This window comes from Thalassophryne amazonica, chromosome 5 (assembly GCF_902500255.1).
Source record: "Thalassophryne amazonica chromosome 5, fThaAma1.1, whole genome shotgun sequence".
NCBI lineage: Eukaryota > Metazoa > Chordata > Actinopteri > Batrachoidiformes > Batrachoididae > Thalassophryne > Thalassophryne amazonica.
In genome coordinates this window covers 39,347,555-39,363,217 of record NC_047107.1, presented here as the reverse complement: position 1 = coordinate 39,363,217, position 15,663 = coordinate 39,347,555, and the positions used below count along the sequence as shown (strand labels likewise).

The following is a 15,663-nucleotide window of genomic DNA, read 5'->3' as shown; positions in this document are numbered from 1 at the left end:
CAACATAACCTAAAATTTGTACCTGCTCCTTTAATAAATGTGAACAGTGTAGGATTGGGAGGTCCTGTGACTTATACGCTTGTGTGATTTATATACTGAAACAAACATTTGTTATTAATAATAATAGTAAAAATATTTATATTGGGCTTTCCCATGAATCAACACACTAAACAAAAACTCCAATAACAAAAGAATAACATAAAAGTAAAGTACACTATAAAAATGCACAAAAATCCCAAATTAAAGCGCTCAACTGATACACCTGTGCAATTTATACTCCGAAAAATAAAATAATCCATGCTGAAATCACTTAAGGCTAAATGCACCTGATTTAACACTCAGTGGACCAGAATGGAACTAGAATGAGTACATTCTGTAAAATGTACCACTGGTTAATGAGCAGTGATGATTAAAACAAGTCTGACATTTAACTGACTCTTAACATTTCAATAACTAAGCTTCAGATAATCCACATATGCATAATGTGTTAATTTATCTCAGGGTGGACTCCCATTGCCAATTTTGGCCACAATTTGTGTCCCGATTCCAAAATGGAGGAAATTGGGCCAGATGACAATTTAGGAGCTAGTGTTGCCTGTTAGTGCCAAATAGGGATGAGGGGGACACCACCGGAAGTGGGCGTGGTTTAACCCAAAATGGCTGGGGCTTAAATCAGTACATTATTTTAAGTCTGAAATTGATATGGCTTGATCAGAAGTTGCCATATTTATTGTTTATTTGAAAACTATTTACAGAACAGCCTCAAAATTGAGATTCAAATAAATGATTTTGATCACAAAAGTAAGACAACTATTTACAGAACAAGTTTTTTTATAAACTCAGATCATGAATATTCTTAAGTGTATGAATGAATAACAGCCTCAGAACTGACATTCAATGTAGTAGGAAATTATGAAGTACTACGTATGCATGAACACGAGTTGTCATAATCAACACAACTTTTTTTTTTTAATTTTATGATCAAACTGTGATTTTTTTTCAATTATTTATTTTTACTACCTAAAGTTCTTGGCATTTTTTTTTCCACACAAAGTTAAACAACATTGATTAAGGTGTGTGTGTGTGTGTGTGGATGACTGTCTGTCTGTGTGTGCATGTGTGTGTGAGACTGACCAATTTATTTTTATGAATTGCAGTGAGAAAGTGTCAGATACTGCATGCAGCCATATTCAATAAAATATTAATATAGGCTACTTTGTGTGTATGTGTGTAAGTGGTCTGTAAGACTGTTTATTTTTTAATAATCTGTGTGAACTTGGTGATTCATGCAAACATCCAGTGATGGCAAACAGGGAAATATGTCAGCCTTGTTCACTGTATTCTTCTCAAAAGCACCACGTTCAGTAGGAGCAAAGTTTTCCAACTGACTTTATATCACCAACAAATTGAAGAGCAAACAAACGGTTAAAAAATAAAAAACCCGACCGGAGTGGAGGCAGTGACTGACGCGACATGAGCTGTTTTCAGCTCTGTCTTGTCAAAAGCACCGTTTATGATACGAAAGAAGTTCACCAAGTAACTTCAAATATCATACAAACTGAAAAAGAGGCGAGCTAAAGAAAACTTAAGGAGTACTGAGAGAACAATGTGAAGTAGAATCAAGCCAAGCAAAGAGAGAGATCCTGTCTGTGTGTGTGCGAGAGGCTGCAGAGAGTCTGTGTAGGGAGGGCACTTGTCTGAAATGAGTATCCGGCTCGACCCTAGTGTCGAATAAGCCCAAGAATGGACGAGTCCCATTACATGAGTGCATAATAGTACTCCACCATTATTCCCACACTTTTCCACAAAGCTAAAATTTATCTGTTTACATCTCAAAACGGTCTAATGTTGGAAAGTATAACATGCTTTTCATGGGATTTATGTTGCAGAAGGGAATCAGATGGAAGCTTCTGCTCATAACCGTAGGTCCTGATTATTGCATGCTATACCCACTGGTCCACAGTTGCCTACTTTTCCTAAATATCGCCTATACTCTGAACAAATTACAGCCGACTCTTCACCATTTTGGATCACAGTGTGTATTCCATTGTCACTTTTTTTTTTTTTTTTTTTTAAACACATGTTCACAAATTTCCAGATCTCACTTTCATCAGCGCTTACCTCCAAAGTCAAGTCATGATTGGGTATCCAATTATTTTTTTGCACCAATAATAGACAGTTGGGCATCACAAATCAGCAATGGGAGACCACCCTAAGAACCTGTGACCAGAAGACTGTACACACATTCCTCTATGATCACAGGAGTTGAATTCTGTACAGTTGCCAAAATAAAGCAGAAATGTGCCCCATTTCAAGCATGTTTCTGTTCAACCAAAAACTGAGAACAACTGATTGGTCATTAGCATAAATGGTATATATTACAACCTTTCCTACTATGTAAAGATGAAACTTAGTTTAATCACTTCATTGCTGCCAATCAGTTATTTTGTTTAATGGAAATCTATAGAACAAAACACCCTTCACTGTCCACTTCTACTGATGGCTGCAGTCATATCCTGCACATAAAACCATCAAGTGGTCATCAAGCCAGAACGTGTAAATAAGGCTTATCATGACAACTGTAACCAAACATTCGTATTGAGCCAAGATGGCAGATCATAGTCACATGACCATATATATCAGCTGCACAGATTCCATATGAAAAAGTGTGATTCATTATTCATATGTTATATAACGGCTAAGTGGATCCTTGTCATTTGATTGGTGCTTTGTATGTCACATGACATGGATTAATTCATCCCATTTGTGTTGCATTGCATTTAGAGCACAGTTTGGTTCTATTTAGAGTGCAAATTTGGTTCCATACGTTTGGTACCATTGCACTCTGCACACGTGCGCGCGCGCGCACACACACGCACGTGCGCATGTCCTCGTGCACATGCGCCCAAACGTGCTCGTGCACACACATGCACGCACACCCACACAACGCGCGTGCATGCACGCACAAAGTAAATCCACTGTGCTGTCTGGAGGCTTTTGGCAGGAAGTTGGAATGAAAAGCTGGATTAATTTCTGATGTAATTTTTTTTGCTGCACTGAGGATGTACATACGGAGCCTGCCCAGGGACATGGTGGTTAAATTTTTTTTGGCCCAGATTATTGCTGTGCAATCCAGCCAAACGATTCAATGAACCTATGTCACCAGGCTGGAAATATGGACTCAAAATTATTGTGAGGGAACGAATGGATAACCAGAACTTGATTAAGTTTTACTTTAACCTGGGGCTCACATACAATAACATACTGGAGGCTTTGTCTGTGAGACACAATGTGATTATGTGCATGAAGACCGAAGTGTATTTTAAAGAGGAGATATGATGCACTAGAAGATGCCATGCGCTTTATTTGGGGGGAACTCCGAGGCTCTGGAAGCCTGCATGGCTGCCGAGTTATGCATGCCAGATGCTGTTCTATAAATAAACTATATTTCATACAGAGTCTTACAGTTGTGCAAGTTGTAGCAACTTACTCCCTGATCTCACAGGATTCCATTCTCTCCTGAATTCTGTTGTTGTCTGTCTGTCTGTCTGTGTGTGCGTGTATATGCGTTCAGTCTCCCCTCATCTGATTCCACTCACTGTGTTCCCTTTGCAAGGGAACGCAATAATATTGCGAGGGAACACAAAAGGCATTGTGAAGGAATGCAATAATCTGGGGCGAAAAATAAAAATTAACCACCACATCCCTAGGTGGGCTTCATATGTACACAGTCTTTATTTTTTGGTAGTACACGCGCACAAGCGCCGACCCGGTTGCATGCACGCGCGCATGGTGGACAACGACTCTACCGAGACATGATTTGATTGAGCTAACTGAGGCTGCTAATTCTTGTAACACACACACCCACAAAACAAATCCACTGCGTTGTCTGGAGGCTATTAGCAGGAGGAAAGAATGAAAAGCTGGACTCATTTCTGACCTGATTTTTTTTTTTGCTGCACTGAGGATGTACACAGTCTTGTTTTGGTAGTACACACGCACACAAGCGCCGACCCGGTTGCGTGTGTGTGTGCGCCCATGGGGGGCAACGAGTTAACTGACGCTGCTAACTCTTGTAACACACACACACACACACACACACACACACACACACACACACAAAATCCACTCCACTGTAAATCGCCTGGATGCACGAAGAACTGTTCAGATGAAAAGCTGCCGTGATTTTTGGCTGGACTGAGGAACTACACAGTCTTTTTTTTTTTATGGAAGTCTGAAGTCAGTGCACAGCATCACTGGACAAAATGTCACAATTTGGACTTTAGCAGTAGTGGAACACCAAAATGTAAGTCACTGTTGTTTATAAATTAATAAAATATCAAATGACAAGGATCTATTTTAGCCATTATATAAAACAAATAATGAATGTTTTACATTCTTTCAATGGAATGAATATTTAATTCGGTGAAAGCTGGAACTTACCATTCAACTCTGCTTTGCCTCGCTGAATGGTAAGTTCTAGCTTTCACCTCATGAAATATTCGTACCATTCAACTCATAAACATTCATTATTTGTATACTGTCACAGTAATTTCAATGTGATGTTCAATATTATACACAAGATAATGAGAAAACTGGCAATGTGTACACAGCATCGCTGACAACAATAAATTAGATTATTAACAGAGTATTAAGTTAATCTGCATCTATTATAATAATTGATTAAACATTCTATGTCACTAAAAAACCAAACTGTGTGATTTCAGCTTCTTAAATATGAATACCTTCTTGTTTATTTAAGTAGCTTCTTTACTCAAACCTGAGAGTAAAACAGTATTTATATTTCTGGGTTGTGGACAAAAGATGTGAAGGAATCATCTTGGGCTCTGGAAAACATTGAGCCACATTTTTCATAATTTTCTGATATTTTGTAATCCCCAAAACTAATCAATTCATCAAATAATTGCTGATTAATCAGCTGTGAAAATAATCAGTTAGTTGCACCTCAAGTCCACAGTGTGAGCAGTGCAATGAGCTAAGTGGAATCACATGTCTAAAAAAAAAACAAACAAAACCACAGTAGGTATGAGGTAACTCACATCTGTGAGCTCCTGGTCATTTTTTGCATGCAAGTGTCTCAGCAGGTACCAGCTGGCCACCTGCACTGCTGTCACTGGGATGTCCTGAGCCGTGACATATACAAGCCTCTCCAACAACCGCCTGGTTTCCCTGCAGATGCACAAGAAGGCAAATGTAAATCATTGAGCCAAAATGCAACTTTTTCCACAAAAAAATAAATCTGGGCAAAAACGGGTTAAAACATGTTTCTGGCAAAAAAAAAAAAAAGTGGTATTGTAAATGAGTATGCTACAAAACTAGACAGAAAGCACAGCTGGTGTGCTTGGTTTCTGCCAATACTGAAAGTAAACACACTGGCCATTTCATTAGGTACCCTGTCAGTCCTTCTTTTGCTTTCAGAACTGCTTTAAGTCTTTATAGCAGTGACCAATGTGCTTAAAACATTCCTCCGATTTTGGTCCATATTGACATGACAGCGCTGCACAGTTGTCACAACATTACATCATCAGCCTGAAACTTTTACATTTAAGCTTAACTTTGACTCCATAACCTGACTGTCACAACAGGACCGTAATCAGTTTTTTAATGTTTCATTGTCCAGTGTTGTGAGTTTGTGCCCACTGCAGCTTCAGTTTCTTGTTCTTAGCTGCCAGGAGTGGCACCAGGTGTGATCTTCTTCTGTTGTCATCCACCCGCTTCAAGGTTTGACATGTTGTGTGTTTAGAGATGATATTCAGAAGACCTTGGTAGTTATTGTGGATTACTGTTGCCTTTCTAATCAGCTCAAAACATTCTTCTGTGACCTCTGACAATAAAAGAATTTTCTTTAAGAGAATCAAAGCTCACTGGATTTTTGGACTATAATCTCTGTTGACTCCAGAGATGGTTGTGTGTGAACAACCCAGCAGATCATCAGTTGTGAACTACTAAAATCTGCTGCCAAAACTCAGTCTGCTGCTGTATATGGGATCAGGATTAAAGGTGACGATGCTGGTGATGCTGACATTACTGAATCAAGACTGCCAACCTTGTTGTGCAGACTCTACTCTAAACCTAATCTATGATGCTACAGCTAGTAATACTGGACGTGTTACTTGTGTGAGTCTGCAGCAACAAATAGGTCGCACTTTACTCTGGTCAGCTTGTCATCATCATGTTGGTGAGGTAATTCTAGCACAAGTCCTCAATGAAATGAAGACAGAGACATCCAGATCCCCTGAACTGACTGTGTTCAACCACTTCCGAAAGAACTATACATTTACTCCACACAGCTCTACTGAGGTTCTTAGTTTCTTTGATCCATCACTGGAATAACTTCCAATGATGTGCAGGCGATGATTAATGACTGGAGAGACAAAACTGTTTCTATTGATTTGGCAGTAATACAACACCAATGTGAATATTATAAGGAGTTCACTGAACTGCGTTTGCTCATCCTTGATGGTGCTGCCAGGAAATTTTGATTTCACCGCCCTGGTGATGTTCACAAGGCCAGGTGGATGGCAAAGCTGATATACTCAACCAAGATGGTCCTTCTTAAAGAGATCATGTTACTGCCAACAAGTACAGTTACAACTAGAGCATAGCAGAAAAACCTGCATGAGTTTGTCATGTTTATCTGCTTGATCTACAGTGTATGGAAATAACTTGCTCTTCAGCTGTTGATGCCTCATGTGTTGATCTATGTGTCTACCAGAACCTCCTTGAGTATGAGAAAGTCAATGTCAGCATTTGCACTTCAACAACCCGTGCACAAAAACGACATCTTTGGCACCTCACCTTTTAATTGCAGTTATTAGTGAGATGGTGCCATGACGAGGGTATTTTAGCTGGCTGCTTGTTGGGGCTCAAACCACCTGAAAAAGCTGCTGAAGTAACAATCGCACAAAATTGCTTTTATCACACTGGGCAAAAATCCTACACCATGAAAAAATGATGGAGCCTATTATGGAACAGCAGGCATTTTTTCTATCCTCATGTGATACATGCTGTCATATCGCACAGCCCAAGTTCAAAGTCACTTGAATGACCTATCCTCCCCATTCTGATGCTCAGTTTAAATATGAGCGATCCGCTTGACCATTTCTACAGGAGTACATGCTTTTCTGCCACATGATTGGCTGAGTAGATATTTTACTGTTGAGCATTGATGAATACAAACATAAAAATCAATACTCGCGCTGCACTTAACTCTCTTAAGTCCATGATGTGTGTTCTTAGATAAACAATGATAAACGGCCTCTAGATAAGGATTCTTGCCTGTGAGGTAGTAAGTTATCCCACCTTTGCTTCTTAAATTGCTCCACAGTTTGAAATAAGTCAATTCTGAGTCTTGAGCATTTTTAGGGAAAATGTGCTTAATCACTTTAGACTGTCCGATTTAATAATAGTTGTAGACCTGCTGTCAGGACTCCCAAAGCTTAAGGCAAGATAGGTTTAAGACTTTTTAATGACTTTTGGCCTGCCTCACACCCTATGACTGCTGGGATAGGCTCCAGTTCCCCGTGACCCTTAACTGGAGTAAGTATTTGAAGATGAGTGAGTCTTCTGAAAGATTTGATTTCAGGCATTTTAATACCAATTAAGGCCTTTTTTTAGATTAGCAAATTCAATGAATTTTAAGACTTTGTAAGGATCCCCAGAGTAACAGGTGGTGTTTGCTTTTGAAAATGTACTAAAGCAAGTTTTGACAGAACAGCACTGACCTGGCACCCATCTTTGTTGCATATTGAAACAGAGCCTGGAAGAGAAGAGCTACAGGGGATGACTCCAGCTTCAGCACTTCAGTGGTGGCTTCTTGGACCAGGTCCTTCCAATCATTTACTGAGACACCTGCCTGAGAGGTCAAAACAATGCTGTGTTTGACACAAAACAGGCTAAGGAAGGCTGTGGTGTCCATAACAACTCGATACCAAAGCTGCTATTAAACACAAGAATTACACATTACACCAAGTTCCATGCTCTCGTATTCTTATTTAAGACCAACACTCATGTAATTATTTTCAATCGATATTGTTGGAATAACAGCATCCACAGTCTGAAGTCTCCACAGTTGTGGATGTGAATTTATGTACATACACCACAGCTAAAAACTTTAAACTCAGTTTCCCTCTAGTACACATATTCCATTTTATCAAACGATGTGTGTGTCAAATACAATGTCACCTTTATTTCCATTTAAAGATGCTTCAAAATAATACTTACAGGAGGTAATAATATTAATAATAAAAGTCTGATGTTTTACAGATGCTGTACTGGACCGTCATGATGAATAGAGAGCTGAGCCAGAAGGCGAGATTCCAGATTTATGCTCCTATTCTCAACTGTGATCATATAGTTGACAGAAAAAACAACACTGCCGATACAAGGTGCAGAAATGACATTCCTCTGTCTGGGATCTGGGCTTACACTCTGGGTGAGAAGCTTGACTATCCAGGAGGGACTCTGAGTGCAGCTCTGATCCTTCTCATCGAAAGAAGCCAGCTGAGATAGTACAGGCATCTGGTGAGGATGCCCCCTGAGGTCTTCCAGGGGGCATCCTCACCAGAAGACCTCCCCAGGGAGGTCTTCCAGGCACGCCCAACTGGTACGAGGCCCTGGGGAAGACCCAGGACATGCTGGAGAGATTATATTTCCCAGATGGCTTGGGAACACCAGGGGATCACCCAGAAAAAGTTAAAGGACTTGAACGGGAATAGGGAAGTGTATGATGCGCTGCTTATTCTTCTACTACTGCAATCCCATACAGGATAAGGAGAAGAAGTTCAGCAAACAGGCTAACCTCAATTTGGGTGTTTATTAAAACATATTTTTGGGGATTGAGTGGTGGGTCACATAATGGTTTTGCTTTGGTGTTACCACTATAAATTATGACCCTCATTCCTCAGTAATCATCAATTAACTGGAGCGAATATCATCAAGTTACTGATAGTTGCTCATCTTACAGTTAAACCTTATTCTGGGTTTTTATTAAATCATATTTTTGGGGGCTGAGCAGTGGTTCTTATAACCATTTGTTTTGGTTAGGGCACAGAAAAAAAATGACACATTTTCTTATAGCTAATAAAAATGTGAAGGCCGTTAGCATCCAAAATTAAATCACAAGATAATCTCACTTGCTCATGGTCCTTAATTGGAAAAGCAGTTGAAAATGAACGAGTGAATGAGTGAGTAATAATCTCACTTGATGCAAATACTGCAGCATGCATATTTCACCACACAACAAGCAAAATTACTACAGATATTTGCTTAAAAAAAGACAGGGCTCCACAGCAGCAGCCTCTGACCGACGGCAGCTCTCAGCTCAGCAACAACACATGAGCTTAGTGAACATAACGATGTCTGAAAGACAATGCCTGTTTAAATTATATCACTGGCTTTTATCTTACATGTATTTTGATTGAAGTTGTTTCCACTCCTTCACCTTGGTTGAGCAATATTACATTCACAATTATGACAAGAACCATTGTTTTCCCACCAAAAAATGATGGCACCCATGACCAGAATTTACAATCTTTTTCAATCAGTTCATTCTCTGACTAATAAAATATGGACACTGCACTCATTTTTTAAAATCTTTTGCATCATGGACTTTAACCAATGAGTATTTCTGGTACTAATAATAACAATAATGATTCTAAATGAAATCTCTAACTGGGGCTGCATGTGAAGTCCTGTGGACACTGTGACAAAAAAAAAGAGCTGACCCGAAGGTGAGACTCTCAATACATATGGTTCTGTTGGCTTCATTAGGCAATGACTTCCACTGTGCACTGGACAGGTCTGAGGCCGAGTGTGTAAGAACTGGAATGAGAATCAGCACATCTAAATTTAAAACCATGGTCCTCAGTCAGAAAAGGATGGATTGTTCCCCGAGTCAGGTGAGAGTTACTGCCCTAAGAGGAGGAACTTAAGTATCTCGGGGTCTTGTTTACGAGTGGATATAAGTTGGAGCATGAGATTGACAGGCAGATTGGGGTGACATCTGATGTTTTAGTGATGCTGTACCAGACTGTCATGGTGAAGAAGGAGCTGAGCCAGAAGGCGAGTCTCAAAGTACCATTCGATTTCAGCTCCTATCCTCACTTAAGGTCATGAACTTTGTGTAATAACCGAAAGAACAAGATCGCGGATATAATCAGCGGAAATAAGGTTCCTCCATCGAGTATCTGGTCTTACACTCAGGGACAAGGTGAGAAGCTCAAATACTCAGGAGGAACCCGGAGTAGAGCTGCCACTTCTTCACACTGACAGGAGTCAGCTGAGGTGGACTGAGCATCTGATGAGGATGCCTCCAGTTGTTTCCCAAGGTAGGTCTTCCAGGCACATCCAACTGAGAGGAGACCCTCTGAAAAGGCCCAGGACATGCTGGAGGAATTATATTTTTCAGCTGGGTGGGAGCACCTCGGGAAGAGTTGGAGGATCAAGGACAGGGAAACGTGGGATGACCTGGCTGGCCTATTCTCACCAGTGTTGCCACAATTACTTTGAAAAATTACTTCATCAGTTACTTTATGCAGTTACTTTATTAGCAGCTTTATGCAGTTACTTTATTAGGAGCTGTCAACAACTTGTAACTAATAAGGTAACTAGTAATCTAACTTGGTTACTCTTAAGATTGAGCAATCAGCAAAGTAATCGTCAAAATAACTCATAGTTACTTTTCTGAGTACTCAGTCTTAAAAATGACCAAGTTAGATTACTGGTTACTTTATTAGTGACATTCAGCAGCTGCCGACAAGTTGTCCGCAGCTAATAATGAAGTAACTGTAAAAAGTGACTTTTCAAAGATACTGTGGCAACACTGATTCTCACCACTCCCCGGACCAGTGGAAAGAATGAATAATAAACCTTACATAATACTTTCGGGTGCAAATTACACATTTCATAATGCTTTTACAATTAAAAATAGCATGTCCATGAACAACAGCACACTGGCCAAACACAGAAATTTAAATAGTCAGTCTCATATGATTACCTGATCCAACTGAGTGACATTTGTATATTATTATTCATAGATGATAAAACAGGTTCACAACATGAGAAAGCTCTTTGTCCACCTGACCTTTGATACAGGTGATACATAGAGTCTTAGAAGATCTATCAGGTTTGACCTTTTAACACTGTATCATTTTCAGGAATCTTCTGAAATCTTCCATAATGTTGAAAGAGGCATTCATCCTGACGTATAAACTGCTGACACACTGTAAATCAGATGGCTTCTAATTATTCATTTTCAATTACTGTGTACTGAAATAAAGCAGGCATCCTGACTGACTTCTCACAAATATTATTCAATAAAATAGAATGTGTAATCAGGGAAGATTGAGTTTGAAGTTTTTAACCATGGTGGATGTACAGTAGTGTTCAGAATAATAGTAGTGCTATGTGACTAAAAAGATTAATCTAGGTTTTGAGTATATTTCTTATTTCAAAGAGAAAAGCATGTTCAACAGGTGCTGGCTTCATCCTTAAATAGGGGACACCTGATTCACACCTGTTTGTTCCACAAAATTGACGAACTACTATTATTGTGAACACCACCTTTTCTACTTTTTTTTTTTTTTACTAATGGCCCAATTTCATAGCCTTAAGAGTGTGCATATTATGAATGCTTGGCCTTGTTGGATTTGTGAGAATCTACTGAATCTACTGGTACCTTGTTTCCCATGTAACAATAAGAAATACGAGGTCTGTTAGAAAAGTATACGACATTTTAATTTTTTTCAAAAACCATATGGATTTGAATCACGTGTGATTGCATCAGCCAAGCTTGAACCTTCGTGCGCATGCGTGAGTTTTTTCACGCCTGTCGGGTGCGTCATTCACCTGTGAGCAGGCTTTGTGTGAGCAGTGGTCCACCCCTCTCGTCGGATTTTTATTGCGAATAAATGTCTGAACGATTTGGAGCTTTGCTGCATCAAATTTTTCCAGAAACTGTGAGAGACCTCCAGGTGGACGCCATTCGGAAAATTCAGATGGCTTTCAGGGACGATTTTATGGGGATTACACAGATTAAGGAGTGCTCCAGCCGGTTTAAAGACCGCCCACAGCGTCTGAGAGTGCGGCGCACTCCGAGCGCCGATCGACAGGCTGACACCCCGCTGAAACAACCAGATCATTTCCAACGTGAAGGCTTTGTTGATCCGGGACGTCGTCTGACTTCCACAAAAATGGCAGAAGACGTGGACATCAAGACTTTTTCGGCACATTCCACTGTTACAGGAGTTTTTTTCATGGAAAGAGAAGCGGAGGGATGCGCCACCGTGCCGCTCATGGCGCGGGACAAAAGCACCTCCGTGTTGGTCTCACAGGACGGCTTTCAGATGGCTTTCAGACGGCTTTCGGTGGCTTTTCAGTCGTGTGACTACCCGAGAAATTGTGCATGAGCTGGACATGCCAGAACATGTCCTGTGAGGCTTCATCATGGCGTTGCTTTGCGCCATGCGGCTCCACCGCGATGCGCGGAATTCCTCCGCACGTCTGTCTCAATGTGCCGAAAAAGTGCAGATGTCCACGTCTTTCGCAATTCCTGTAAAAGTCAGACGACGTCCCGGATCAACACAGCATGAACGGCACATTTCACTGTTACAGGAGTTTTTGTCATGGAAAGAGGAGCGGAGGAATTCCACACGTCGCGGTGGAGCCGCATGGCGCAAAGCAACGCCGTGATGAAGCCTCACAGGACATGTTCTGGCATGTCCAGCTCATGCACAATTTCTCAGATAGTCACACGACTGAAAAGCCACCGAAAGCCGTCTGAATGCCACCTGAAAGCCATCCTGTGAGACCAACACTGGAGGTCTCTCACAGTTTCTGGAAAAATTTGATGCAGCAAAGCTCCAAATCGTTCAGACATTTGTTCGCAATAAAAATCCGATGAGAGGGGTGGACCACTGCTCACACAAAGCCTGCTCACAGGCGAATGACGCAACCGACAGGCGTGAAAAAACTCACTCATGCGCACGAAGGTTCAAGCTTGGCTGATGCAATCACACGTGATTCAAATCCATATGGTTTTTGCAAAAAATAAAAAGGTCGGATACTTTTCTAACAGACCTCGTATACTCAAAACCCGGATTAATCTTTTTAGTCACATAGCGCTACTATTATTCTGAACACTACTGTAAATATATGGCCTTGAGTGTACACTTAATACAGTCATCAAAGTCTCAAACAAAAAGAAGTATCTGGAGTGGTTGTGAACTGTGGCATGAAACCCTAATCTTAGTTCAGTAAGGAAGGCAGATCTTTGTTCTCTTTGTTTCTCCAGGCAGCTTTAGGTGTGGATCACCCGTCTTTCATTTCCTCCACATATTTCCTGTCAGAGAAAAGCTGCCTCTCACTCTCCACCTTAAAATAACACAATGGCACTCATGCACACTCGTATGTGTGTGTGTGTTATCATTTGCATGTCGCAACTGTGTCACGTTGTGAATTTAAAAGCATACAAATTCTCATCATTAAAAATTACTGCATGGGGGAAAAAGCAAGGTTATTATCAATAAACAAGGAATGAATTTTAATCTTGAGTAACATCACATGACACTCTGAGGAATGTCACTGATTGTGTTTATGATATTACAGGAAAGATGGGCAGTCATAGTTGTGCTGTGGCAGCTTAAAGAACAAAAACATTCCTCAAAAGTGATGCTTTGCTGACTTCTGCACATTAACTCACCATGCAGGGTCTGAGGGTCAGCAGGGCCAGTCGGAGCAGGGTGGTGACCTGACTGCTCTGCAGGCCCAGCTGGAGAGCAAGCTTCAGACTCTGTCTGTAAACCATGACTGCCTGGACCAGCATGCACTGGCTACGATACACCTCAGCCAGCCACTGAGAGATGAAGAGAAAGAAGGAGAGAGGTGGGATAAGAAAAGAGCAGGAATAACAGCAGCATTACGGAAGAACAGGTGAAAATAACACAGGCAAAACGAGCACAGAAGAAATAGAAGAAATGACGCTGGGCGCACCAGCTCTTGATTAAGTCAGTACTCAGTGAAGTTAATCATGTGGTCCTATGGCTGCGTGATAAAACGATAAAGATAGTTATGGTGAAATAACTCAATAAAAACACAAGACATGGTTGATAGAACATTGATAGAACTAAGTCCACTCATATTTTTGACAGACAACATGAACGGCCAATGACAATGAGAATAGCACCTTGTTAAACCAATCATGTGGCTGAAATTACATTCAGTTTGGTTGATGTACAGAGTGTAGCAGCAGCAGCACATGTTAATATCAATATATATATATATATATATATATATATATATATTTATATATATATATATATATATATATATATATTATATATATATATATATATATATATGGCTTAGTAACATAATACAGTGATGCAGCAGTGACCACGGTACACCAGTTTTTTTTTTTTTTTTAATTGGAGCAAGACGGAGCGCGCAGCGTGTTGACAGACAGTGTGGATTCTGATGATGAAGAAGATGATCCCACTTTTGTTCTGAATGAGGAACCAAAGCAGGTGGTCCCACTGACGTGCGCACAGATCTCCACAGCTTCTATTTGCAGTTTCTTCAGGACTCAGGCGTTATGAGAGGCTATTCGGTGACAAAGCTCTTTCGTCCACCTTTTCTCAACAAATTGTGACTATTTTTTACTTTTTTCCCTTCCTTCAGGAATCGTTGTGTGCCGTGTGACTGGGCCTTAAGACATTCAGTGTGTTTTGCTGTAAAACTGAAAGGTTGTGATTGAACAGAATTTAGATAATTTTTTTATTTTGTATTACCTATTTATTTCTAGTTGATCAAATAATTTAGTTGTACATTTTACGTTCTCCTCTAACATGTGAAGATTTTAAATTAAGTGCAGGTGCCATATGTGCATGGATAACTTAATGAAGTTTCTTTCTTGCATAATTAATGGAAATTATTATAATTTTGTACTATTAATAGTATTTTTTACTAATTAATGATTGTTACCATAAATAGTTTGCGTTTGTTAATAGACAATGTCATTCTAAGAGTTTTGTATATTATATAATAGAGGTATGTGTTTATGCAGTTGTATAACATCTGACTTCTGACAGAAAATTAAAAACATTTTTAGACCAAAATTAACCTTATATCTTCACATCTCAAAGGAACCTTTACACAAATTGTGTTTTGATTTATAGTGTGATATTAAAGGATTACAAACTGAGCAAGTGAGGTTAATAAATCGCTTATTATATGGCTGCTTTTTAGCTGCATCAACAAAATTTAATAGATGTTTATGGAGTATGTTCATGTCCGACTTGGTTTTTCTAATCATGTTTTTAGCTTTCTGGTTTGTAACAGTTTTCAATCTGTTCTTGACTGTTAGAAGCTGTGTTTTCATCTTGTTGGTTTTCATTTCGCTTGTCCACAAAAAATTCGCTCAGAGAATGGTCCTCTTCGTCGCTCATAATTTCTTTATTCACTTTTTGTTTTAGTTAGCTTTTAAATTCCTTGTTTAATGAGGGAAAATATCAAATTGCGCGGCCTGAAAATTGTAAACAGACAATTGTAAACAAAATCGCAAATCTGATACGTGATGCAGACCAGTTGTCATGGTAACAGTTTGAGATGGGGAAAATCTCATTAAAATCTCATCTCGTACTATTG

The 15,663-nt window shown here is 39.9% G+C and overlaps 1 protein-coding gene across 4 annotated transcripts in view; it reads right to left on the bottom strand.

Annotated features, from left to right (window-relative positions):
- Positions 1-15,663, bottom strand: part of ttc37 (tetratricopeptide repeat domain 37) — a 64,161-nt gene that overhangs the window by 996 nt on the left and 47,502 nt on the right. For all 4 annotated transcript variants that reach the window (XM_034170043.1, XM_034170040.1, XM_034170039.1 and 1 more), the window contains exons 38-40: positions 13,721-13,873; positions 7,746-7,876; positions 5,061-5,190 (exon numbers count right to left, since the gene is read on the bottom strand). In XM_034170043.1, the coding sequence (XP_034025934.1) occupies positions 5,061-5,190; positions 7,746-7,876; positions 13,721-13,873 (414 nt within the window). The remainder of the gene's footprint in view (positions 1-5,060; positions 5,191-7,745; positions 7,877-13,720; positions 13,874-15,663) is intronic.